The sequence below is a fragment of the Molothrus ater genome, chromosome 5 (genome assembly GCF_012460135.2).
Source record: "Molothrus ater isolate BHLD 08-10-18 breed brown headed cowbird chromosome 5, BPBGC_Mater_1.1, whole genome shotgun sequence".
NCBI lineage: Eukaryota > Metazoa > Chordata > Aves > Passeriformes > Icteridae > Molothrus > Molothrus ater.
Window position 1 is genome coordinate 38,833,200 of NC_050482.2, and position 27,963 is coordinate 38,861,162.

At 37.6% G+C, this 27,963-nt stretch overlaps 1 protein-coding gene across 1 annotated transcript in view; it reads right to left on the reverse strand.

Moving 5' to 3' along the window:
- Positions 1 to 1,714: 1,714 nt before the first annotated feature.
- The window catches only part of PAWR (pro-apoptotic WT1 regulator), a 72,116-nt gene continuing 45,867 nt past the window's right edge, over positions 1,715 to 27,963 (reverse strand). Inside the window, 4 exon segments of the mRNA XM_036400159.2 lie at positions 1,715 to 4,292; positions 8,778 to 8,882; positions 10,238 to 10,385; positions 18,809 to 18,843. Of these exon segments, the coding sequence (XP_036256052.1) occupies positions 4,206 to 4,292; positions 8,778 to 8,882; positions 10,238 to 10,385; positions 18,809 to 18,843 (375 nt within the window). The 3' untranslated portion in view covers positions 1,715 to 4,205.

Sequence of the window (27,963 nt, forward strand, 5' to 3'; positions counted from 1 at the left end):
ACCTTCATCAGGCTATAAAATGAACCCAACTTAAAGGTGTTAAAAAAGTCTTTTCTGGGGGCAGCAACTTTCACTTCAAGAAAAGGTCAGGATAAAATGAAACATTCTCTTTTTATGTGATATAAAAGATGTCAGAATTTCCTAATCAATTAATAAAACATGCTAATTGCTTAACATTACATCAAATGTCTCCGGTGAATGCAGAAATTGAAGGCCAATTTTGTTTAAACAGAAATCCCTCCTGAGATAGCAGCAAGAGAAACCATGGCTACTGGCTGTGAATTAGGCCTCCCTGCTCAAGGAATGCAAGTGAAATATATGCATCCATTTCCATACCTGAAGGGCTGTCCACTGCTAGACAGGAAGGGCTCAGCTGCAAACCTGCAGATTTAGGTGGAAATCCACTGCATAGAGGATTAGGCTGTTTTGGGACACAATAGATCGACTTGAATCCTGTTGTTGGCTCCTGTCCAAAGGCTGTCCAGAGATCACCATTACTCTTATATGTGATATTCCCACAGGTTTCACTTTTCATAGCTGGAGACTAACAGAACTTTTTACAGCACAACTAGAACATTAGATTGCCTCAATATACTTATCAATATTCAATTCCTCTCAAAACCTTGGTAAGCTCTTAAGTGTCCCAAACCAACTTTCAGTAGCAGTGCAGTGTAGGAGAAAAATTTTTCATATAAATATTTGAGGTTAAAGAAAGGAGAAAATCCAGCAAATAATTATATGGACGTCGTCACACTTCACAAATGCCACTTAAATTTCTAGAAGAACAAGGGAAAGAAGAATATACCAAAAAATACAAAGAGTTAAGTTACAAGAGAAAGATTAGAATATTCATGGGGAAACATACCAAGTGCTAAGATCAGGTACCTACTGTATGGCAAATCCAGTGATTAAAGGAAGAGCACAGAAAAGGCACTTGTGTACTTGGAGCTAAAATTTCCCACCAAGACTGAGGAACCTAAAATGCCAAAGGTAAAAACTGAGCAAATGCATAGTTTTGTATTTTAAAACAAATCTAAAAGCCACCATGATTTCATAAAGGCAGTCATCCTTACCCAAATTTACCCAACATTTTAAATTTACTAAGTGCAAATGCTCTTAATGGATAATGTCTTAACCATAAAGTAACCATGGTGTTGACCAAGTGTGGTTGCTTGTGGTGTTTATGTTTACATTCTTTTAAAACAACAACATTACAAGCTATATGATAAAATGTGGCACAGTTATCATCTCCCTGATAATTGCTGATTATCCACTTGTTCTCTTCATGTGCAGTCTGCAGCTATGAGCGAAAAGGAGTTTGCCCTTAATGATTCTGCTTGTGCAGGAGAAGAGAACACTTGATTTCATAGAGCTTTAGAAGTTAAATCAATTCACCTTCTGCAGAAACAGCACTGTAACATTCTTGCTTTTCTGGGAAGGTTTATACTTCTGCCTTGAAGTAGGAGACAAGATCACTTCTATCTAATTGATGGAAGGATACTCACTATTACCTGAAGCAAAAAAGTATAGTGTAAATATCCAGATTTCTCTCTTCTCTCTCTGCATATGCACACACTTGAAAACTCCAATGTGAATGCAAAACTCATTTTAGCAGTTCAAATTGGGAACTTCACACAACAGAGGACAAATCCAGTTAGAATTTCAGGGAGACAGTATTCATTCTCCTTTAAAGACAGCAAGTACTCAGCCTGGATTAAAAAGAATTTTGTTTTATTTGAACAACGGCAAACAATCTTTATTATAAAACATGTATGTTTCACCTGCAGTAGAAGAATCTCAAAATCATTTTTATAATCTGATAACAAGTATCACCACAACTAGTCAAGGTTCAAAACTAAAATCAGTTACTCATAGGTTAACGATGTTTAAATTTTTTAAACACATAAAATGGGTATTTTCTAAAAATCACTCTGCATTATGATTATGAGACTGTTTTCAGAGGAAAACTCAACTAGCACAAGTTTTCCAGAGCAGAAAAATCACAACTAGCCCTGAACAAGAACAGTTACATTAGAAATCCAGAAATTCTTCCAAATACTTCTGTCAGTTTTATGTACAAGTTAAAAAAAAAAATTCTAATTCTGGCATTACCACCGCCAAGAAGAGGTAATATGAAGACAAGTATTTATGTTTATGCTCTTCGTTGCTGTTTTTCTTTGGTTTAAAATGTACACAAAACACATTTTATGAAACATCTTCTTTGCTATTTCATATTGCTAACTGTGTGTACTGCAGTATGCTTAATGTTAGGCACTTAATAATGCTCCAATATGTTTGACACCCCATGCAGCACGTGGGGACCTGCATTCCCTACCTGGTACACAGAGAAGGAAATCAGATGTTCTTCCAGAGGAAGTTTTGTATTTATTCAAAAGGCATGCATCTCAACTGACTTTATTATGTCTTTAAATGTTCAATTTCATGGAACTTATAAATTAAGGGACCTCTTACTTTTTCAATAATATTACAAGCAATACTCATTGGTGTACATTGTAATTCAAAGGGCTTATACAAACCCCCTATACCATTTAACCCCCTGAGAAAAGGTTTTAAACGGTGTTCCATGGAATCTCATCCACTGTGAAGGAAAACACTGAGGCATCCTGGACTGAAAGTGTCCTGAAAAACACTTTAAAGCTTTGAAACGTTTTTCCTCATCAGAATGCACAAATGCAAAATAATCTATCCTATACCCAAAACAATCCAAAATGTTAACAATAATAGCTGGAATTTTAAATTTAAGAAATACTGTCAATGAATGCACATTATGAAAACAATTTGCAAATCTGAAAAGGCAATTGTCATCTATATTTCACATATATATATATTAATATAACAATACTGTTATATTGTTATATTAAAGTTGCTTTTAAGTTTATGGTAAAAAGAACTATATGTATGTAACTTTCTGACACCAAAATTGTCCATAAAAAGCCTGGACTCTTGGAAATGTTTTAATTTTTAGTGTCTTTCCTCAAAGGGTTTGTACATTTAATCTGACCAGATGAAATAAAGTACAAATAATTTTTAGTCTAAATGTTAACTGAGATCTGTGATTAAAGTCTAAGGAAAATTTTGTCAGCTATCATGTTATAAAAGAATCCACACACAGTCATAACTGGATTGTAACATCTAACCAGGCACTTTTTAAACAACTTGTTAGTTTAAAATCAAGGATAAAAATGGGGTTTGTATACCATTTGATGTTTCAAAAAGGCACGAATCACTGGTATGCCCCTCTACTTTGTCACGTACCAAAAAAAAAATTCACTCAGTTTAAAAAAAAAATCCAAAAACTTGTATGATTATGATCACTACAAATTTTAGGATGACAACAAGAAGTGTCTTTGCTAAAATGAAAGCTCCAGGCTTTGATTGAATTCTCAACACAGCAAACTAACTGTCTGATTGCAAACTTGCAATTCATTGCTAAAGCAAAAGCCATAAAATAAACTGCAGTGCACAACTTCAATGTGATTCTAAGAACTTATTAATGCTGATATTAGAGGTGATTTATTTGGCTTTGTGGTGTTTTGCATTTGTTTGTTTTGTAGTTTTTTAGTAAAACCTTCCCCTTCTGACAGAATACTGTTAAACACAGGAAAAAAAATTTGCTACTCTCTACTGTTGTCAATCTTTCAGACACAATTAAAAAACCACAACATACAAGAGTTCTAGAGCAAGTCATCAATCTGCAAAATGTTATACATCAGTAATAAGGCATCCACTTTACAGCTATTTGAACAAAAAAGGAAGCATTTCCCAAAATATGTATTTTGAATCTGTGTAAACAAAGCTCATATGTATTGCTTCCATTAATTTCAAAAATATACACCCACATGGACTGAAAATGATCTTGATGCTATGAAGTTTAGATTACTGTAATTTCTGCAGCTGTAATCTGAAGGTACAAAATCCAAATATTTTTGAACTTAAAATTTTGAAACATGTTGAAAATTTTAATCATGCTTATGTGAAAAGAAAGCTAAAAATACACCCCAAATTTTATGCCATTTCATTGAACAAAGGAGAAAGCACTATGAAAATAAACATTCATCTGGTTTCCTAACAATAAATACAAAGACAGTTATTATAAGATACTGCAACACAGGAAATATTACTATATTGACCTTAGTGTTCAATCAGTAGTTTTTTAAATCTTTCCTCATTGACATCTGAATCTTCTACCTTGTCAGCTGTCCAACAACTTTTAAGAGGGTTTTGTTTTCTTGCTTCAATTGTTCATTTTCGTCTTCTATATCATCTAGATCCTGTACAAGAAAAAAGAAAAATAAACACTTCTCAGGATGGAAATACAAACTCTCAATTAGTAGCAGCAGAAATCTAATATCTTAGCTCTGAAATGAGGAAGCTGGGACAGGGAAGAATTAGTGTCACAGTAGGTACCCTTAGAAATGTTAAACCAGCCTGTTTCAAAGTGTTACTATAATTACAAAACATTAAGATTATATTCCTAAGCACCTTAAATAGAAACATGTTCAAATCAAAGCTACAGCAGGAATTAATGCATAAAGAAACCAAAGCAGAATTTGGGTGATTATTTTTCTGGCATATACAGAGAGTGTATTTAATCAGCTCCTGTTCCTGCTTTCCCCAATTGCCTGTCTGCAACTATGGCTCCCATGTACACACATCACTGACTATTACTGCAAGAAATCCTGTTTTGTGTATTAAGTATCAAAATTTTCAGAAAAAGACATGCCAGTTCACTTTTTTCCTGTGGAACAAAAAATAAAAACAGACTTTGTAGCTTTTGTCTGAAGCGCTACTGGAAGAACAGACAGCGTGCACAGAGTAGTAATGGGTGCTCAAAATAGATTGCTTTCACAGTGTTTGAAAATGTGTTTGACACACACAAATGTTTGTGTCTTTTCCACTAATTACCATTTTTGTACAGTTCCCATTTCACTTCTTCATTCCTAACAAGTTTTTTCAAGCCTTTAAAGTGAAAATCAGTAACAATAATGGCTTAATACAAACATTACTTCAATAAATGCAATTTTTGTGTACAAAAATCTCATGCAAAAACCAAAATGTGAACTAGAAAAGAATGAAGAAACAGAAGAGTGATGTCAAGGACAGGATTTTAAGGAGAAAAATGAAAGGTGGGCAAAGGAAAATGAACCAGAATTCTCACTGGAGATCCTATGTGTTTTTTGATTCAAGTCTGCCAAGCTGTCCTCTTGCCTCAAGAAGTAAAGAGAAGATTTTCTCTCTCTTGGTCCTTTAAGTTGTTACACAGTGTTTGACATACAAAGCTCCAGTTCTTATTTCTTTCTCAGTGAGGTCATTCCAGAAGTGCACAATAGAGATCATCTGTTCAATTGGTATAATGATTTTTAAAAGCCTCTTCAGTTTGGTAAGCTAAAATCCACACCTCAATACTTTGCAATCCCTTTACTGTTTTCTAGAGTAGAATCAAGAAATCACAAGCAGAAATTTCTCTTTGCCTCACAGAAGTAAAGCTGCATCACAATATGAACCAATTCCAGGAAAAGCATTTGACCACTCCAACATAACAGATACAAGTGACTTAAATACCTAAACAGGGTAAGTCTTGGTGGATAGATGCTATAAATACAATTTAGTATAAACAAATACACTTTATAATCTCTTTTGTGCAATTTAGATTAATAATCAGATAGATGGAAGGGATAACACATTTTCAATAAACTACTTCTTTTTCGTTTGGTAAACATAAAACTTGCATTATAATGTTTAAACTTGGTGATCGAGCCATCGGATATCTCAATTAAAGCTTACCTAAAATCCTCCTGTTTAAAATTCTTGTATAATACACTCAAAATATTAAAAGTTTCTGAAATGTTTATGCTGCAAAAATAACATTCCAGAAATTACTACATGTAAAAGTTTCTTGAATATAAGCCAAGAAAAATAACTGCTTTAAGGATCTACAGAAACAATGGGTTGAGAGATGGAGGGGATTCTGCCACTCTGAAATTTAAAGTTTCTTATTCAAAATTACAATACTAATTTAAGCTTATTAACAAAAATAAGATGCAATAGCAGGAAAGCTTGAACTTCACATACCAAAAGAACTGATAACTACACAATTGGCATTAATTGGACTGTAAATCCTCACTGACAGACTCTCTCCAAACACACTTTTAACTACACTGACATCTTAGTAAGGTCAGAGATGACTAAGTGTAAACTAATTGACAGCTAAACTTTGCCTACAAAGTATTCAAATGTTTTTAGATGCCTTTCAGACATTTAAGGTTTTTATGAAGCAATTGCCCCTTTCTTACAAAGAACATGGCAGACATACCTTTAATGTCTAATATACTGGAATAAGAGAATGCTGTTTATAGGAGAAAGCATTTTCTGTTCCTCAATATAAATGCAGCTCATATCCTTTAAGTATCTCTGTGATGTACTGACTGAGATCAGCAAAATGATAATGTCACATTAAATAAATATACTCACTTAAAATGAGAAAAAATCTACCAAGAAGTTCTCATGATTCTTGGAAAAAGTTTTTCAAGTGCAACACAAGGTCTTTGCCAATCAGGCATGCATCTGTGGTTATGAATTGACTAAAACTTCTAGAAAGAGCGTTTTGCTAAATATGGACTGAGCAGTCAGAAAGATACACAATAAAATGGCCTTCTAAGAAGTTATCTAGGGTATCTGATGTAGTATTCTTCCCATACCTGCACATGTTAACCTCCAAAAACTGTATATATTGATGAACAGAAAAGCTGGAGGAGAACCATGAATGTGTAGATGGTCAAATTTAGAGACCCCTATTTAGGCTGCTACCAGCAAAATCTTTGAAGACAACCTCTACATAGACACACTAAATAAAGTTCAGTCCTCAGGACATCCTTTCATCTAAACAGAAGGCTGAAGATTGCAGCTGTTCTTCCATGAAAAGCACCCAATACTGGTGCTAGGCCTACAGAGGGACACTGTAGGCCTCATCCATCCATCAGATGGATGTCCAAGTGTTGGCTCTCATGTTCTCAGTTATGATAATAAATCTGAAGCAAATACAACTGACATATTAATTTCCATAACTGTCTATCATGAGAATGATGTGATATTTCTGCAGCTTTTCTTAATTTTTTAAACATTTTCTCTTTCTGAATCCACATGATGGCCAATACAGAAGCAAGCAAATTCAAGAGTTAATAAACAGGAAAGTAAAACTGCATTTGTGTTTATGGAAGCATCACTTGAGACATGAGTTCAAGAAGACAAATAACTATGCTGATCATAAAATCAAAAGGCAGCTAATTCACCCTTAAGAAAAGCCTAAGAGACACAGACATAAATAACTTGCACTCTATTGAGCAAACAGACGATATTAAAGGTATGAAAAATGCTGACCTGATGGACCAAAAAAATCCCTTCTCTTCTGTGTTTAAAAGTATCTACCCTAGGAAGCACCAGCAAGATGTCTTTGTAGATCTCATGTAGAGGTAAAATTTTAGTCAATATAAAATAAAGCTGGCTTTGAAATTACTTTATTCAGTTTATGTTTTCTTCCATACAACAAGTACAAATTGCCCTTGTACTTAACACAGGCAATGCACAGACAGTGCCTAACTTTACTATGGATGCTCAAAGACAGTTTCTAGTTAAGACACTTGATGGATTTCATTTAGGACATCATACTTCAAGTATAGCCAAAAAAAACCAACATTGCTTCTGGAATATCAAACCTATCAAAAAAGCTGTGGTCCTAAACCCCAAGATTTCAGTCATTTAGGTTCTTTCAATTTGTTCTTTCCAACCTTTGAGTCAGGAAGTCAGACGTGACCAACAGTATTAAATAGCTTTGCCATCCATTATGCAGAAGGAATGAATACCTGCCTTAACTGGCCAGCAAGCTTAGATGTGACAGATTCTTTGCAGAATGAAAGAACTGCATGAAGAGCAATGCCTCAATTAAAATAGAAATCTCTCTAAAACCAACACCACCTCATTTATCCTACAGATCAACTTCCAACTTTCTGCATATAAAAGCCAAAATGTGTTTCAAAATAATCCCATCTCTTAATTTTCTAGGTTAGTTTGCAAACTTCTGAATGTTGTTCTCCTTTGCTGCTAATGCAGAGGTGCAAAATGTAGGTCTGACACTCTTCATGCCTCCCTTCACTGATGGATTCACCAGACCCCTATCTGCACTGGACTAGAAGAGAGGCATGTATCTCTAGGACATCAGGACTCCACAATTCAGCCAGGAAGTGCAGGATGAGGTCAATAATACACCCTGTGAAAGAATATCTGTTTGCCCTTAAAACTGGTGCAATTTTTTAAAATCAACTTTAAAACTTCTTATCCTGTCCTATTTCCAAGCATGTCTCACTCTTCTAGCCCTCTTCTCCTGCCTTCACACCTTGCCTGATGTTACCTCATGTCTCCTGCCCTGTGTCTTATTCTGTCTTCATATGGGATCAACAATAAACAGTATGAGAATATCTGTCAAAATATAAAGAGCTTTTGGTTTTATAACCTTGCTTTATAAACACTTAGAACAACAAGGAATTGACCAGACTTAGGGAAGTTAGTCATGACAAATACAAGTCACCTTAGAAAGAAAATACAACTTATCGACATACCTCTTGAAAAGCTACACAAATACAAAAAACCCTCACACTAATGCTTTTCTGACCTTGCCCAATGAATGTCACCTGAAGAATACAACAGAGAATGCAGTCACTTATTCCCTCCTTACAGAGCCATGGAAGAAAGTATTTGCTTACTCTGTTTAATAAATCAATTTCTTCTTTCAGCTTTCCAATTAGTTCCTCTTTGTCCTGTGCCATCTTCATTAATCTTGCATTTTCCTGTCTTTCTTTTGCAAGTTCCTATAACCAGAATAAAGAATGAAGTTGAAAATGTAAATTCTTGTTTTAAGAGACAGTTTTAAGTTAATACCGTCTAAAACAAAGAAAGAAGAACAAACACACACACACATTTATCTATAATTCCTTTCCTACTGCAAGTCAAACCCACATCTTCAAGTTCTTTTACATTTCAAGGAGCTAAAGAATCACATCTAAGAATATTTTACAACAGCAAATCTGTTTGGTTTGATTCAAGTGATAATGTTTGAATTTATATTTAACTTAAGCTTGAACACAGAATTGGACAAGGGCCCAAAACAGAAGAAATAAATGTAAAGTATCAGCTCCCAAATTATTGTCGGTTGGATTTTCTGTTGTTGGTTTTTTATAACACCATGAACAAGAAATGAAGACTCACTTTTAAATCTGTGGGCCTGAATGTGAGAAAGAATGAAAATGTTCATTAGGAAAGAAGGTGCTTAAATCTTCTTCTGTTTTTTTTTACTGGCAATAAAGTATTTCAGAAAGAAGATGATTTAGAAGGGAGGATTATGGTACACTTTACTCAAATGAAGATTCCTCAAGTCTTAAATCAAAAATAGCAATTTCTACAAAATACATGTCATTTTCCCCCTTTCCAAAAACAGACCTATTCAAATTGTGTTAACTTAGTAACTTTCACCCACACGATTCAAGAATATTTGTGAAGTTACCCACAAAAAATCCACTTCAGAGGAAGACAGAGAAGCCAGTAATAGATAACACAGAAAAGCTGAGCTTTTTGCCTAAGCCAGTATTTTGCTAAATTACTTAGCAAAATACTGGCTTAGGCGAAAAGCTCAGCTTTAACATTATTACATTCTCCCAAAACTGTTTTTATTAAATCAGTATGAAACAATGCAAACCATTTTGAATATGTGTTTTGAATGTTTACAGCTCTAACAAACAACTAGATAGCAGTTAAATTTTACAATATTTTGGTATACTAAAAAAACCAAACGAACAAGTAGATCAGAAACCAGCTTGTAACCTTGTGAACAGCCAGTGAGCTCCTTCTTCCCCCAAGGTATTTGCTCTGTGTTGGTGTGTCACGAGGTACACAGGAGAAGCACACAGAGCACTGCTGGCTCTCTAAGTGTATTATCTTTGCCTTAACTATTTCTCACTTAAATACCAAATGAAAACTAAACATCTGTGATTTGAAAGTTCACATTCTTCTTGGTCAGTCTGACTCTTTGTATGTTTTTGTAGACATAACTATCTGTACTTCAAGCATTTTGCATCATTTCTATGTAGTTTACCTGCAAATTTCCCCATGAAGTTTCAGAAGTACTTCATTTCAGATGTATGCCATAGCAAGGTTAGTTGGTGCTTACCCTTTCAAGTTCCTCAATCCTCTTCTCCAAAGAGTTACTAGGTAGAGAACTGCCAGAAGAATTTGCATCTCTGCTGTATCTGCCGTAAGCTGTCCTCTCTGGTCGGGAATATCTGTTTGGAGCATCATCTTCTGGTGCATTGGCTGTACTGTGAGGGGCAGAGAAAGCACACACCTATTTACACATCTCACAAAATGGAAAGGAGAGCAGTCACAGAAGAGCTCTCCAAAGCAGGTCAGTCTAATAAACTGCAGAGAACATATTCCACAGCTGAGAACTCACTAAATTCACTGCCTCAGGGATTCAAATACTTGGATAATGCAGCTTTCATCACATGGGTAATACACCATAAACACATACTTATCCTATTTTTCAAGTTTCATTAACTATGCACATTAAAAAACAAGCTAAATTACTTTATTTCAAGAACTAAAGTGCCACTACAGAGTTTAAACCAAGAATCTTTTTAACTAGATCAAAACATAAGAGATGAAAAAACAGGTACACATCCAAAACATAAGAATATTGACTAACTTTTTGGGAACTATGGATTTAGCCTGTAAGGGAATGGAAAGTAAACTGAAGTGAGAAAGTGATGTGACCCAACAAACCAATTTTATGCCATCTCCAGATATTTTACTTCAGAACTTTGGTAGAGAGGAGTTTGTCAGAGCTCTGTTGGCTGACGCTCACTCCTTAAGTGGTCTCTTGGGACCAGGTGGTCTAGATTACACGTCTATTTATTAAAAATCAGTCATGGAATCAACAAATAAGCACTGCAAATGCACATAAGCTATGTTTGTTTAAAAAAGCATGCAGGGTCTCCATTACTACTGGCATGTAAAAAACCAGTACTAATTTAAAAATATGTATGACAAGTCAAGCATTTTCAGTCACAAAACTAACAGCATCCTTCCCATAGCCATTTTCTTCCTAAACAATAATGTTACTCACCTTCAATGAAGAGTCTAATGAACAACTAAGAACAACAGAACAGAGTGCCCTGAGAGCAGACAGAGACTCTCCCTCACCAATTCACCAAATTACACTTAGACTTAAAATATACAAACTGCCAAGACAAAACCAAAAAAACTGAGATACTCAAAAGCCACCTGGAGATGGTCCTCAAAAATCAGCTCTAGGTAGCCCTGCTTGAGCAGGGGACTGGACAAGATTACCCCAGAGGTCCCTTCCATCATCAACCAGCCTGTGATTCTGCAAAATCCCACAGCTGAAATATGTATACACTGGTGCTCTAGACCACTTAGGAAAAGAATGAAAAGCACTATGAGCATCCCTACAACATTTCCTTTAAAACACAGAAGAGTATATATGATTAATGTGTTCATTTAACAATTTTGCATTTCATAACTCTAGAAAACCCCTGCTGACAACATGCAGATTTAGATGGATACAGTGCCAATCAAAAGCAGGAGTATCTGGCAAAGGGATGTCTTTTCGTGGATATAAATATTCTTTTGCTCCAGTATGTGTGAAGTTTCCAAGACACACTGACACAATTGTAAGGAATTTTGTAGCTTAATGTTATTACCATATTTAGCACTGTTTATTCTTCATCCAGAAGATTTTTTATAAAACATTTCTAGGACCGGATATGCATGTTGCAACACAAGACAAATATTTAAACTTAACTCTATAAATTCTACATTTTTGAGTTTTCTAAAAGACATGTAGTTTTGTGTTGTTAATGTCTCAAGGAGAGACCACACAAAAAAAAAAGTCTCAACTTTTTGTAGTTTAAAAAATGAATATTTATGCCACTATACTGAAGTATTTAAACTCAGCTCCAGTGAGTGATATTGGCAGAAGCTCCTACACAAAGATTAGAAGAAAGAATACCTGGACAGGAAGGGTTTCATTAATAAAGAAAATGCTTTAATTTTCAGGGCTTTTTTTCCTGACATTCACACTTGAATTTCCTCACCTATTCCACTGGGCTGTAGACCCTACTGAACACACTCCTTCTCACTGTAGGAAAGTACAAAGAACATATCATGAAGGCTTCTAGGTAATGGGATTTAAAAAAAAACATTTAAGAGGGCATAAGTCCAAAACCTAACACAAGGAATATAACAGATAAAAAGTTTATTATTTTGGGTGTTATAACCAATGGCTATGACACAGCAATGGCAAAAAAGTACTACCCATGACACAACAGAAACATCTTTCACAAAGAATGTCTTCAGATGCAATGTCACTTCAAGAGTGCTAAACGAGAAAGAATCACAGAATCAGAATATGCTGAGTTGGAAGGGACTCATCAGGATCATTCAAGTCCAGCTGTTGGCCCTGGACACCCCAAGAGTCACATGTGCCTGAGAGCATTGTTCACTTCTTGAACTCAAGACAGGCTTGGTGCTGTGACCACTGCCCTAAGAAACCTATTCAGTGCCCAACCACTCTCTGGCTGGAAAACTTCTTGATACCCAACCTAAACCTCTCCTGACTCAGCTTTATGCCCCTCCCTTGAGTCCTGTCATGGACCGTAAGTGTCAAGATATCTGTACCTGACTCTCCTCTCTCCCTCCCAAGGAAGTTGTAACTGCAATGAGGCCTCCCCTCAGTCTCCCCTTCTCCAGGCTCAACACACCAAGTGACCTCAGCCATTCCTCAAAGGCCTCCTGCTCCAGTCCCTTCACCATCCTTGTTGCTCTCTTCTGGATGTTCTCTAGGAGCTTGAAGTCTGTTTTATATCGTGGCACCCAAACCTGCCCCCAGCACTCAAGGTGAGGCCATCCCAGTGCAGAGCAGAGTGGGACAATCCCTTTCCTTGCCTGGCTGGTGATGCTGTGCCTGATGCCCCCAGGATCCTTTCCACAATGATGACTAGAAAAACAATATCACTGAACTTGTAGCCTCTTCACTAAGAGGAAACATCTATGAACCACCCCCAACAAAGACAGTGTCTGTGGAAGAATAGCTGTAGATTATGCTTATGTATAAAAATACACAAATATAAATTATTTTACAAGGTGCTTTTCTGGCTATACTTAAAACAAAAACAATATAGCAAAATCAGTTTGACTCCTCTTATAGAGAAACAGAAATTTTGGTTTGGTGTTCCTAGTTATTTTCTTTACAATAAAATCAGTTATTCACACAGGGACAGGTTTAAAAGCAAGGTGAAATATCTCTTGCTTCCTTCCAACTTGCTTCTTTGATTATCTCAATGTCTTTCTAAAACACTGTCCAAATTGCCATTTCATCCAGTGAAAATCACCCTGTCCAAGCTGTATTTCAACTATGACAGGTTTATTTTTATGCCAGAATCTTATAACTGTACCTGATTTGGAAACTCCTAGGTATTTATGTCACTACAACTCGGTCAGTTGCTAACTGCTTTTCTGGAAGAAGCAAAGGACAATTACTTCTAAACAGGGCACCTTGGCTTTCTGTTACTTTAGACCACTTAAACCAAATTTGTGACTCTCAGAGCTGAGCTAAGGAAAGGCAGTCTTACCTTTTCTACAGCTGCATTCCCGAGACTCCTCCACTTTTCCTGCCTCTGGCCTTCAGGTGAATGGGAAACTACTCAAACCACGAAGCAGCAATCAAGCAAAAGGAAGCCATCAACTTGCAGCCACAGTGGCTCCTTGAGGCAGTAGCTTGCCCAGCTGCATGAGCACTGGCTCAGGGGGGAGTGAGGAACTCCAGCCAGAACTTAGACCATCAAAACATTTTGCAGAAATAAACCCTACTTGTTTATGCCTTCTCATAACATCAGCAGTGTCTCAAGAAGGGCTAGAAAAGTCAAGAAAAACTTCTTAAGTGACCCCTGTCTAAAATAAAATGCTCATATCTGCAAAGCAGTGGTCCTAAGGTAACAAGCTAGATGAGACAATGCTTCCAAAGCCAGCCCTCACTGTGGAACTCCTAAACACAGACAAGCAGGCATGTCTGGGCACAGCATTATGAAACAGTATTTCATGGCTGTGGTTTTCTTTAATTAGTGAGATCAAGGTTAGTATGATGGAAAGTAAACTGTTATAGTTTGTGTTTTATAATTATCTAAAAACACTGAGCAAGGCAATTTCAGCAGTGTTCAAACTTCAGACCCCTCCAATGAATGCTCTGAAGCACTTTCTTTTTTTATGGTCTCCACTTCCCCATGTATTTTTCAACTCTTACATGAACGATAAACTCAAGTATGATGGAGTCTTTTACAATTACTGCTAAATAGTCTCTACCTCTAGGGTTCCATGTTAATGTGCTGTACTATCCTAAAAGAGGGGGCAAAAATCCTCTCTTGACATTTTGACTGGAAGCCATGAAACCATACCATACAGTATTCTTTTCCACTAGTAAACAAACTTATAAGGGGAATACACTTCTGAACCATGAAGAGATTTTAATCTAGCTCTTTTTGTAAACTAATCCAGTTGATCTGTCCGATTCAAGAACCATGCAAAAATCTTTAAATCCCAATCTGCAAGGTTTGCTTTACAATTCTTTTTTTTTAAAGAATCTAAATTGGTTCAAAAACTAGTAGATAGTCTAAGTAATCTGATAGAACAAACTTTCTGTGTTTATTAAAATACTCCTATGTCTGCATAAATACCTTGCATTACTGTTACTTGCAAACATGCCTTTTAGTTTACAAAAGAAACGTAATTCATGTTTACATGTAGATTAGACTCAAATAGTTCAATAAAGAAAATGCACTTTGGCCTTCTTATGTTTGAGAAATCATTGGTAACATCAACTATGCTGATACTATCAGACCTTAATCAGAAAACCATTCTTACTAATGGCAATATGTTTAGTACTTAAAATATCTATTCACAAAGCAGTGCAAAAAATGGCAGACCGAGTTTCATAACAGCAGTTTGAAATGGCCAAGACAAGCCATATTACATTAAAAAAACTGAGAGAAAAATGGAAGAATGGGAAGTTGATATGAGCTATTACAACTTAAGTATACCTAGACATTAAAAACACATGAAGCTCACAGTTAGGACACCTGACTGACCACAGCTCCCCAATACTCTCCTGCATGTCCTGTGGCCTTCATGTCAGCATGACCTTGCAGATTCTGGTCGCGCTTTTAATAGATCTCACAGTACCACTCCAGCCCACAACAAAACCATCACTTTCTCTTGAAAATATTTTATGGACTTAATAATGAAACTACAAAGGAACCCTCCACAAACTTCTGGGAGGTGTGAACATTTCTGAAGCAAATTCAGAAGACAGACTACAATTATAGACTTATAGATCTTATAGACTAAGATCCTCATCACAAACTTTTATTTACTTTACAGCACAAAGAGACAGGCTCAGTTTGTCCAAGTCACTAAGCACACAGCAATACACAGAAGCCATCAGAGTTCATTTGTAAACATGTTTTCCAGTCAATGGACACTCAGTGAAATAGGTTTCCCAGCAATGTCATATAAATGTTTAGTCACAGACTGTTGTATCCATAGGGGAAAATAGCCAGTGTAATTCACAGTGTAAAATCTGTACAAGTCCTTAAGTCCTGGAACAGACCAAGAGAACAATGATTCTGTAAGAACACACATAACTGATCTTCTCTCCTTTTTAATCTCTTTTCTCTTGTCAGATACAGGAGGATGGGTATCTCAGTGTAGAGGCAGAATCACAGAATTGTTGAAGTTGTAGAAGAAACTCTAAGATCATAACATAAAATATGAAAGCAGTTAAATGGAAAGGGAAAGGTACTGGATGTCCAGAATGATATCAGTAATCCAGGACTAGAAGTCAGAAAGGACAGATAATGGAGACAAAACAGGAAGAAAAAAAAAACAACAAGAAAAAAGCCACACACACAAAACCAGACAAATAATAAAGAGAAGACCAGACCTCGATGATTAAATAGAAGGATGTAAGAGAAATGGGGAAGAGAAAGGAAAGAGTGCCTAACTGTGCTAGGAAATGGAAACCAGTGAAGTGAAGAAAAATGCTGAAACGAACAAGATGCCATGTTTGATAAGGAATAACTGGGGAAGAGTGAGAAGACGAAAGAGAAAAAGCAGTAGTAGGAATGGAAGAAAGCAACCTGAATATTTCTGGCAAATAACTCAATCTCTGAATGGGAAAGAGAATCTATTACAGAATCCAACATTTCAGGAAAATACAGTTTCCTTTTTGCTATCATAAGTCTATAAAGTCTACCAACCATCTCTCCCACAAAAGTACTGGCCACTTACTATTGCAAGTTTCAAATAGGATCCCAAAGTGATTGTCCCTATGTGAAACATGCTTCACTCTCAATTTGCTTTAAAAACCTAAGAGAGTACACCTAAGACTGTTAAAAGCAAATGAGGCTGAGTGTATCTGAGCCTTGAAGCAGCCTATTATCTCAATTCAGCCTTTTGGCATTAACATTCCAATTCTAGGTACAATCACAGAACGACATTTTCCATTTCATAGATTCACAGAATATTTTGAGTTGGAAGGGACACAAGGATCACAGAGTCCAACTCTTAAGTGAATGACGCATTCAGGGATTGATCCACAGCCTTGGTGTTATTAGCACCATGCTCTAACCATCTGACTTTCCAAGGGACTCCTACTGTATTTGGGACTTCAGTGAGATCTGAGTGATCTGAATAAGAATTACTTATAGAGGAGCCTGCTTTCTGTAAGACCTTCACCTACTGCAGATGTTGGAAGAAACAAACAAGCCCAGAACAATGCTGGTTCCAACTCCTTTAGCATTCAAATCAGAAAGCAAAACCACTGGGAGTCATACCTCAAGAACCCTCACAGGAAAAATTAGTTCAGGGAGGCAGAAACTTTCAAATACAGCAGAAAATTAATAGATACTATTAACTCCAACCACAGTGGGCATTGTATAACTCAAGGAGAATAAAACCCTCTGAGTATTTGTGAGCACTGGGCACTGTGTTGACAGTGGCAAATAATCCTTCACTTTCAACTTGAAGTTCAAGACTATGCAATAAAGAAGATAGATGGCAACATTCATAAAATATTGAACAGCAGCTCGCAGCAAGTCAGATTCCTCCTGCATGTGATGCCAGCCCTGACAGAGGAAGTTGACAAAGACTCACATATAACTAAAGCTAACTGAGGGGAAACTGCATAACCAAGTCTTATTTAGCATTTTCTAGCTTGGCATTTCCTACTTTTGCAATGCTAATCAGTAGAATTAGATTATTTTCAAATAAGTTACCAACGGGGTTGTGCAAACTTCTATTTATTACCACCCCACGCACAAGCAAGTTTTTGCAAGCAAGTATATACAGCAGGCAAGCAGAGATAAGGTTTATGAAAAGCCACAAAAGTATGACACACACCACTAAGTATTTGCAGATACAAACAGCAGTAAAATTCTGCACCAGGACTGAAGAGGAAGTAAAGACTGAACTAAAATGTGCCTGATTAATAAGAAATGAATCATGAAATTACATAGTTACTAAACTTGTGACAATAAGCCCACCCATTCTGCAATGACAAAGTGATTTTTAAAAAACCCTATAAAAAGCATCACTCAACTAGGTTTATGAGAACCTGGGAATATAAATATAAAAGACACTGTGTTAGGAAAGCTAAAGCATAACAGGATAGGTTATTCTTTTTTACAGTGTGGGAGGTGAGATTCTGGAACAGGTCGTCCAGAGAAGCTATGGGTGTTCCCTCCCTCCAAGTGTTCAAGGCCAAGTTGATGTGGCTCTAAACAATCTAGTTCACTGGAAAGTGTCCCTGCCTATGGCAGGGGGACTGGACTAATATTCTTCAAGGTCTCTTCCAACCCAAACCATTCTGTGATTCCACAGGTGAACAATTTTGAGGGGTAGAAAATACAGCTGTGAAAGCTAGATAATTTAGATGGTCTTTGCACTTTCTTCTACAGCCATACATATAACTGATGAGTTAAACACCTACATATTTTACCCAAGTAAAGGATACCTGAAAGGGAATGCATTCAGGTACCAAATAAAAACATTCTTACACAAGTGTCTTGCTTCAATTGATGTAATTGAGACCCCACGTCAGCTGTGATAGTTGTGTCAGTACTAATTCCACATGGACAAAAATTTCACGGTTGTTGAGTGCATCAAGAACTTCTGAAGTATTTATCTGATTAAAAAGCTGGAGTAATGACCAGGGTAATACTTGACTCAAAGACAAACAAATAACAAACAGAACATGCTATATATGAGAAACACCTCTACAACTGAAGACAGTAGTATTACAAAACCATCTTTAACTATTACTGTGGAGAGCAACAAAATGATCTTCCTTTATTCAACTTCGGAATACAATGGTTCATAAATTAAATTGTGAAAATACTGGCTCCTAGGCAATGTGTAGTCGAGTTTGACATCTGATTGGGAAACTGCTCTGCCCTAGTAAGATCTAGTAAAACACTAGTGGAATTTATTTTAAAACTGTAACATAATAGAAGGCTTTGGATAAGCTTGCTGCATCTTTCAGGTCCTTTGCCTGGTATCAGGCTATATATCTACAGTAGCAGTATGATGGCTTCTACTACAAATAGCCATTTAATCAGCATTATTTCTGGCAGAAATGCAAACAAAATTGTTATGTACAAAGATCTCATACCTTTTATACCTGCTTGAAACCATTCTGGAGGAGTCCTAAAAGAAACAAAAAGGAAAAATGAATTAGTATTTTTCTTGTAGCTATACGGCCAAAATATCCTATCAGTCCACAGAAAACAAAGTCTGCAGTGAGAGCAGTCCCATGCCACTGTACAAGTCAGTTTTGCATGATTTTGTTGTCAGGTACAGGCAATACAAGGACTATTGTCACCATGTTATTGCTTCTGAACATTACCCCAGAAGCCTTAAGTGTCTGCCTCTGATTACATCATAAAACTGGATATAAAACACTTATTCCATAAAACACTTATTCCATCCCCCTGCATGCACAACATGAAGCAGCTCACACCCTGCCAGCAGTACATCTCCACCACTAACTAGTAAGGAAACACGTGTGCACTTTGATAGTTGTTCATCAACTTGTCCAAGAGCAGCAGAGCAAAACTGTTTCAATTCCTCAGCAGCAGTGCTGTCCTTCTGGATGGGAACAAAAACTGAAGCTGTCAAGTACAAAAATTAAGACATGTTTCAACTGGTAAACAAGGGCTCAGATTTGACAGAGTAAGTCCATAAATATTTTTTAGGATGTTGTAAGAACATGAACCAATTATTTTCTTAGTCATAGGCAAAACTCCCCTGGCAAATAACAAGTAAAAAGTCAGGAAAGAATATTCAAGGAGTTAAAGGACAATTGCCTTTATGAGAAAAAAAAAAGGCAAAGTATGGAATGCTGCCTATTTACAACACTTACTGTGGGCAAAGAAGTAAACTAGTTCTTAAAACAAGATGCAAGAGAAATTCCATCCACTCTGAAAATTCTACAGAACATTACACTGCCTTCACTAATCAGCACACTAGTGATTTTGTAAGTAAATAAACAAGCTAAAAATTAGGACACAAAGAGTATTATTTTAGTATAGAAAATAGTATTTTAAAAATATTTGTATTAAAGAAAAAACTTGATCTGAAAGTACATTTTATGAAGCATTTTCCATTTCTGCCATATGTGCTACATATTATTCCTAAGATAAGCAGAACAAAATTCAACAAATACATGGGAACTAGTTAAAGAAACCGTCAAATTTGGCAAAATTGCCGGTTTAACACTGGTAACTATTTTTATCATTGATGACAGCATCTGAAAATTAGTGATTCACAGCTGTGAAACAGAAACCTTATTTTACCTCTAAAAGGGCAGAGAAACAATTTCAAATGTTACCAATGCTATTTTTAAAGTTTACTTAAGGGTAGGTTATCTTTGAAAGGTCATGGAAGCAGGGGGAGGTTTCTGAGGACTAAAATGAAGTAAATATCATTCCTTTCTTCAAGAAGGATCATCCAGGGAACTACAGGACAGTCCTTAGCTCATTTCTTGAGCAGAAAATGGAACAAATCCTCAAGGACAGGAAGGTGAAATCAGCATGGCTATAGGAAGGGGAGACCATGCCTGACCTGACAGCCTTCTATGATGAGAGGACTTGGTGAATGAAGGCAAAGCAGATGATGCTTATCTAGATGATAGCAAAGCTTTCAACACCTTCCCACACAACATATGTATATGGAAATAGAGGCCAGATAAGCAGACCATGAGATGCAGTGACTACTGGGTCCAAAGGGTTACGAGCAGCAGCCTAAAGTCCAGCTGGATGCCAGCCACTTTGCAGGGATTGATACAGGGGCCAGTACTGTTTAATGACTTCATTAGTGACCTGAATTATGAGACAAAGTACAGCCTCAGCAAGTTGGCACACTACAAACAACTTGGATGAGAGGTTAACAATACATCAGATGGCTGTGTTGCCATCTAGAGGGACACAGACAGGCTGGAAAACGGGCTTACAGAGACCCCATGAAAGTCCAAAAAAAAAAGGAGAACGCGAAGTCCTGCACCGGAGTCTGGAGATGAATAATCCCAAGCAGGAGTACTTGCTGTGGAAAGCTGCTGTACAGAAAAGAATGCTGGTGTCCTGGTGACATCAAGTCAAACATAAGCCATCTCTGTGCCCTTGCAGCAAAGGCCTATGGCATCCTCAGGATGCACTGCCAGCAGGTTGAAGGACAGCATCCTGAGGAGAGCTGCAAGACAGTGAAGGGACTAGAGGAGAACTTGACGTCACTTGGCTTGTTCAGCCTGGACAAGACTGAGGGGAAGTTGCAGCTACAACTTCCTCAGCCGCAGTTACAACTTCCTCATGAAGGGATGAGGACAGTCAGGCACTGACCTCTCCTCTGTCGTGACCAGTGACAGGACCTGAGGGAATCTTGAGGGAATGCCTGAAGTTGTGTCAGCAGAGACTTAGTTTGGATATTAGGAAAACCTTCACATCTCAGAGTGGCTGGGCACTTGAACAGGCTCTGCAGGAAAGTGGTCACAGCACCAAATCTGATAGACCTCAAGAAACATTTGGACAATACTCTCAGGCACAAAGTGTGACTTTTGGGGTGTCCTGTTCAGGGACAGAAGTTGGACTTGTGGGTCCCCTCCAACTAAGCATATTCTCTAATTCTCCTCTGCTCAGCCCAGGTGAGACCACAGCTGGCATGCTGGGTCCAGTTCTGGACTTCTCAGTATGAGAACAATATATTGGAGAGCTCCAGCAAAGCTGAACATATAATAAAAGGTCTGGAGCATCTTACAAATAAGAAGCTGAAAGTGCTGGAAGTGTTCAGCCAGGAGAATAGGATGCTCAAGAGGTTTCTTGCCAATGTGTACAAGTTCCTGATGGGGTAAAGATGATGGAGACATATTTCTATCCATTGTGATAATAAAAACCCAACTGGCCTCCAGTCCTGAGCAATTTGCTACACATATCCTGCTCTGTCTGCAAGACTTGGACTGGAGACTTCCCAAGATCCCTTCAAGCCCTAAAGATTTTTAGCCTTAAGACAGTCAGCAATGACTGATGAAGTGATTTGACTCTGAGTTATCCGAAGAGATTCCAATTATTTCATCTAATACATTAAGATCCATGTTCCCTGTATCTGAGAACTGAAACAGCACATCAGTAACATCAGAAACAGTTCCTGGTGGTGATGGTCTCAGAAACATCCCAGCTGCCCCATCAGCCATGGGCAATTGGTTCAATCGCCTTTTGAGGCTTGGATGGAGAGTTACACTGGGTCTAAATTTTGCCTAACTGCCTGCAGATCCAATAAAGTAGGAACTCTGGGCTCTAATCTTCCTCAGTTCTTATTTTTTTAACAGCTTCTTTTCTTCAGGAAAATGCTTCCTGGTGAACATAAGCCTCGTTTTGCAGTGAAAGGCAGAATTCATGAGAAAGTGAGAAATTGCACTTGAGATTGCAGACTGGTGAAGCACACATACCTTTGTACAAAGAAATCTTAAGGTAAGAGATGCTTGTTTTGTACTTTAGACACTAAAAGGATACAATGAATGCACTGTATATCCCCATATTTGCTAAAACATTTTCAGATACTAAATGCAAATATAAGCTGTAAAGCAATTACATAGACTTGTACATTTAATTCAACTGGAGCCTTTTAAAATTTTGGCACTACTATTCAGAAAAGCCAGCTCTTCAGAAAAAGCTGGGAGAGCAAACAAATGCTCAGAGACAAAGTGCACAGTAAATATTCTCATTTGCTACAAATGACAGCTGTTAAAACAAACAAACAGAAAAACCTTGACTCAATTAACAAGTCCTTTGTAACAGATGTTTCTACAGTAAGTAGCAGTGGTTTTTATTTCTGTAGTTGAAACTAACTATGAACAAAAAGTTAAAAATGCACATTTGATGCACAAGAAAAAATTGCTCTGAACACCAAAGTAATATTGCAGATCTGGTAAATTATTCTTTTTATTACTTTAAAATCTCTAATGTAAATGCAAACCAATGATTATTTAAAGAGATTATGAAAACACTAGGAAAATGTATTATTTACCTCTGTTCTCAAATTTATTTTGTGTGCATCCAAAAGTCTCTGGCAACATGAATATAAGTAGTCATGCTGTAAATAGCCTTATGTACATATAAATCAAAAAATAATCTAAGATTTCAAACTACTCAGAGATCTTAAAATGAGGCAAGCATCAATAATTTAAGATCTTGTCTCCTCAACTTTTGGAGAACTGAAGGTCGGCAGAAAATCAAGGAAGGGAAGAAGAAAAGGAGGGACATGCCTGTTCTGACAAAGAGTTAACCTAAAAGCAGATGACTATTCTTGTACATAAGTACTTATTTACAAATCTGGCTTATATTCCTTAATATTTTTTAACTTTGATTTTTAACCCACATGTAAAATATCTAATCTTCACTATAGAAGTGAATGATTTGTCATGAGCAATGAAGAGACCTGCTCATTTGAATGTCTCCCTCTAAAAGAGGAATTATTTTTATAGTCTGTGGAAATCCTGAATGGAAAAACAGTAAGTAAAGAATTAATCTGTAACAATGCTAATGGTTTCTTTCATACTGGTGAAAAAATAGTCCTGCCAAAGACATTACCTACATCAGTTCTTTGTCCAAGGCTGAAATCAAACACTCACTTCAATGCAGTATTCCAAACACAGGCTTAAAATTACTTTTACTTTTTGCACATAATCTCAGGCAGCTTGCATTTACCTTTTAACAGTATATACTTCACTAATAAACCAAATTATTAGTGAACCCTCTGCAAACTACTGCAGAGTGACATACATCAGCATAGCTCCAGAAAACTGGTCATGTTCCTTTTTTGTTTTGTCTACAGAAGTGATTGTGTGGATGGTATAAATGCAGGACAGGGTGTGATCTATGAAAAATACCAAGGAAAAAGAAAACATTTCTCTCATTCCACATGAGCTCCTTCATCTGATTCACTGCACAGACTAACTCATGGACATGCACCTGCTGCACAAGAGAATATGCAAGGACAGAAAAGGCAGCTGAGACCATTTCAGTTAATGAAACCATTTACTGCCAATTAAATCTCTGTCAAACTAGGATGAAGGAACTTGGCTAACTCTCCTCTTTGCTCCTGGCTCATCTTGGTATTTCATCTGGCCAACAGAGAGATTGCATAAACAAGCTGGTCATCGGGCTTTAAATAAATAGAATTGTCTGTGTTTACAAGTGTCTGACAAAGTTTTCCAGATGTTAAACCAACCCTACTATTACAAATTTGCTAGTTAAAATGCCCTAACAAACACTGGCTTTAAACAAGTGCAGACTCTGGAATCAGCTGGACTATGTAAAAGAGTCACTGGAATCCCTTGAAACGCTACTTAAAAGTTTTGCAAATAATTAAAGCAAATCCCCTGGATCAAACCAGGCTGTTAGGGCTCACTAGTATATACACTGACATGAAGAATATGCACACTATTTTGAAATAGAACTATACACTAGTGCAAATTATTACTATATAATGATATTCCTGCAACATGCAAGGTTAAATTTTGCCCTAAATGAGGCTATCAAAACAATTTTCTTTTCATATATAATTCAAATGCAGGCTTCCTAAAAAGTTTCTTGTACATTCTTCAAGATGTGAGTAAATACAACTTCACTACATGGAAGAAAGAGGTCTACTGCTGGGGTTTCTTACCTTTTTACATACCAAGGTAGATTCTATTTCCATCCAGCAAATCAAGTTAACTCCTGTACCTTAAATCACATCTTGATTAACTACAGCTACTTCTCACATTCAGTATAATTCTGCATTGAGATTTGTTTGGAAATGGCAGTTACATACCTTCTGCAATACAGACAAGGTTTCATTCAGCTCCTAAGTGGGATAACATCTAAATGCTAAACAACTGAAAGGGAATCTGACTCTAATACAAACCAGGAATGACTGCAGATGTGAAAAACAGCAAAAAGCAGATGAAATATCTTTTTTCTCTTCCCACCAAAATTTCCCAAAAGCAATTTTCCCTCAGGAGTCAAGAGATACCATTTACCTTCCATTCCTGAATCACTGAATCAAAGAATATGTTGTGCTGGAAAGGACCCATCAGAATCATCGAGTCCAATTCCTGTCCTGAACAGAATATCCCAAAGATCACTCTGTGTGACTGAGAGTGCTGTTCAAACACTTCCTGAACTCTGTCAGGCTTGGGCCCATGATCACTGCCCTGGAGAGCCTGTTCCAATGCCCAATCACCCTCTGGGTGAAGAGTTTTTTCCTGATATCCAACCTGAACCTCTCTTGACTCAGCTTTATGCCATTTCCTCGGGTCACAAGAACAAAGAGATTGGTACCTGCCCCTCCTCCTCCCCTTGTGAGGATGAAGACCACAATGAGGTCTCCCTTCAGTCTCCTCTTGTCCAGGCTGAACAGGTCAAGTGACCTCAGCTGCTACTCATATGGCTCCCACTTCATATCCTTCATCATCCTTGTGGCTCTCCTCTTGATGTTCTCTAATAGCTTTTAAAGAATGTCTTTTACACATAGTGGCACCCAAAGCTCCACACAGGACTCAAGGTGAGGCCACCCCAGTGCAGAGCAGAGCAGGACTGTCCCCTCCCTTGCCCAGCTGGTGATGCTGTGCCTGATGTCCCCAGGACAGGGTTGGCCCTCCTGGCTGCCAGGGCACTGCTGACTCATGTTCAGCTTCCCATCGACCAGGATCCCCAGGTCTCTTTCCTGCTCCCCAGTCTATGCACACAACCAGGACTGCCCCATTCCAGGTGCAGGATTTGACACCTGCCCTTGTTAAATTTCAGAGTTGGTGATTTCCCAATTCTCTAATTTGTCATGGTCTATCTACAGGGCCTCTCTGCCCATGAGGGAGTTGACAGTTCCTCTCAGTTGTGTCACCCCCCTTGGAAAACATCTAGAGATGTTTTTCATAGAAATGCAACACAACTTTCTGCACCTTATTTTTTACAGCCTCATCTTACTATCTCTTTATTTAATATGTTATAATAGATCTTCAAACAAGAACTAACAGATGTGCTACAATGCTTGGGTTCAAGTGATAGATATTACCCCTGTGAAGCCAAGGGAGTTATAACTTATCTGCCTGCTTACACAGAGCCAGGGGGCCATGGAGAAACACTGCAAGAACATCTAGGGAATCAATCAGAGTTCTAACAGGTAAGTATCCTCAGTTTTTACCCATGAAGAAATCTATTAAGGACAGAAAGTGAGAGAAAATAATTAAAGAAATACCTGCAGATAACACAAGTAATTCCCAGGTAAGTCAAGTATCTTCCAGAAGAAAAGGGCTCCCAGAAATAAGGAAACCAGAAACACACATTTAAACAAATTAACAGAGCTTTTCTTATATTCGTTATTCTCTATTTCTGTATTCAAGCAATATTTGCCACTGAAGAGTCAGAAAAAGAGTTCAGGACAAGCAGTTAGGCACTCAGAACAAAAGCTGTGAAGGAGTTGATTTAATTAGGCTGAAAAAAATCTGACTAGATCTCAGGTGACTCACAGATAAAGCAGAGCAGGAAAAATGATCAGAAAGACAATGTGGTATCCCTAAGAAATAAGAACCTGTAGGCTCCCCTTAGACAAAAATATTTGAAATCACACAAGGGCTGAGCTACAACTCAAAGAGGTGTTTTCAGAGCAGGAAACCTAGCTCTGTGCTGCATAGCCCAGCATGTTGATTAAAGGTATGCAGTTGTTTCTGAGCTAGCAAAGACTAGTAATGTCCTTGTAGCACTACACAAAAGGCAGCCCAAACTGGTGCTGTGATGTTCACACCATTTAAGAGGACTGGTTCCTGGTACATGATTCCTCAAACAGCCCTCAGGTATGACATAAGAGAGCATTAGGTAGCGTGAACCAAAACCATGCCAAAAAATGTTGCTAATAATTAAGCCACAGGCTCTATCAGCAGTGCAGCAGTTGAGCTCACACCCAGGTCTAGCAGTTTTTAACAGTATAAACACAGTCAGACTGTCTCCACCAAACAACTATGAATTAGATTCCTCCTCCCTCCTGAGCCATCACCATAATTACACTAGACTGCAAGGATGGAGAGATGGAGCAGCAGTCTACCCTGCCCCAGCCATCCTCCCACCACCATGGAACTGGAATATGCACCTTCCAAATGCACCAGCACATCTGAATAACTACTGCTATGGTGTTCTCTAACTATTAGTAATATAAATGTTTGATACATGCTACAAAATGTCTGACAACTACTGCTATGTGTATTTGTGCAGAGTGCACATTTTAGCTCATCCTTCAGCAGCACCAAGCAAGCTGTCTCCCCTCTCCACCTTGCAGCAGGGATCCTCTTGGGCCATGGTCCATGCTAGCTCTTGCAGGAAAGCACCTCCTCCCTCTGTACACAGCCAGCAGGTACTCATACTGTTACCTGGGCTTCAGATTTGTTCCTGCCACGAAAGCAGCATTAATTAAAGTTCTCTCTCTAGAGTAGAAGCACAGGAAAGTGCAGGTATCAGGAGTATTTCCATGCCTTACAAAAGCTTTTAGTATCAGGCTGTGTAATCTATTTGTACAAGTAGATACATCAGAAAGACCTTCTTTTTCAATAAATTTGTATGTGCTCAATGACTCCTCTTGCCAAAGAAACCTCAGCTGCAGTTTATCATTATACTTTCAGGATAATTTGTTTCCCAAAAAAACCAAAAAAAACAAAAAAAACCAAACAAAAAACCAAAAAAAAACCAAAAAAAACCTGAGGGGGGAATACCCACTAACCCAGCTGACTTAAGAAGCTAGTCCAAAACAGAAAACATGTGGGGAAAAAAAATTAATTCCTTTATATGGGTTCCTCTAGGCTGCTCAATACATTCGTTAGGTATGTGATAAAGTGCTTCCTATTCCTTACATCTGCATAAAGGTTTCAAAAAAAGGCTCCAGACCAGTGTAACAGCAGCTAGTGCTGGTAGGATTCTGGAGCACAGCTATATGAACTCCATAGTGAAAGAAACAAAAACAAACAGGGCAACAAGCCCAATTTCTGTTCATACAGGCTGAGTACACAGCAACAACATCTGAAGACAAGAAAAAATTAGAATAAAAGTAAATAAAGCCCCCAAAATATGAAATCTTAGTGGAAGGACCATGACCAAACTTCATCAGAAGAAATCATAACTTACAAGCTTTGCTTCACACATGCTGTTTATAAGGATCATAAGGATCTGCTCTTCTGCAGAAGAGCAGGCTGTGCTGAAAACCCTGTAGATTCCTAGGCACAGCTGTGACTCTAAAGCAAGAACAGGAAGCCTT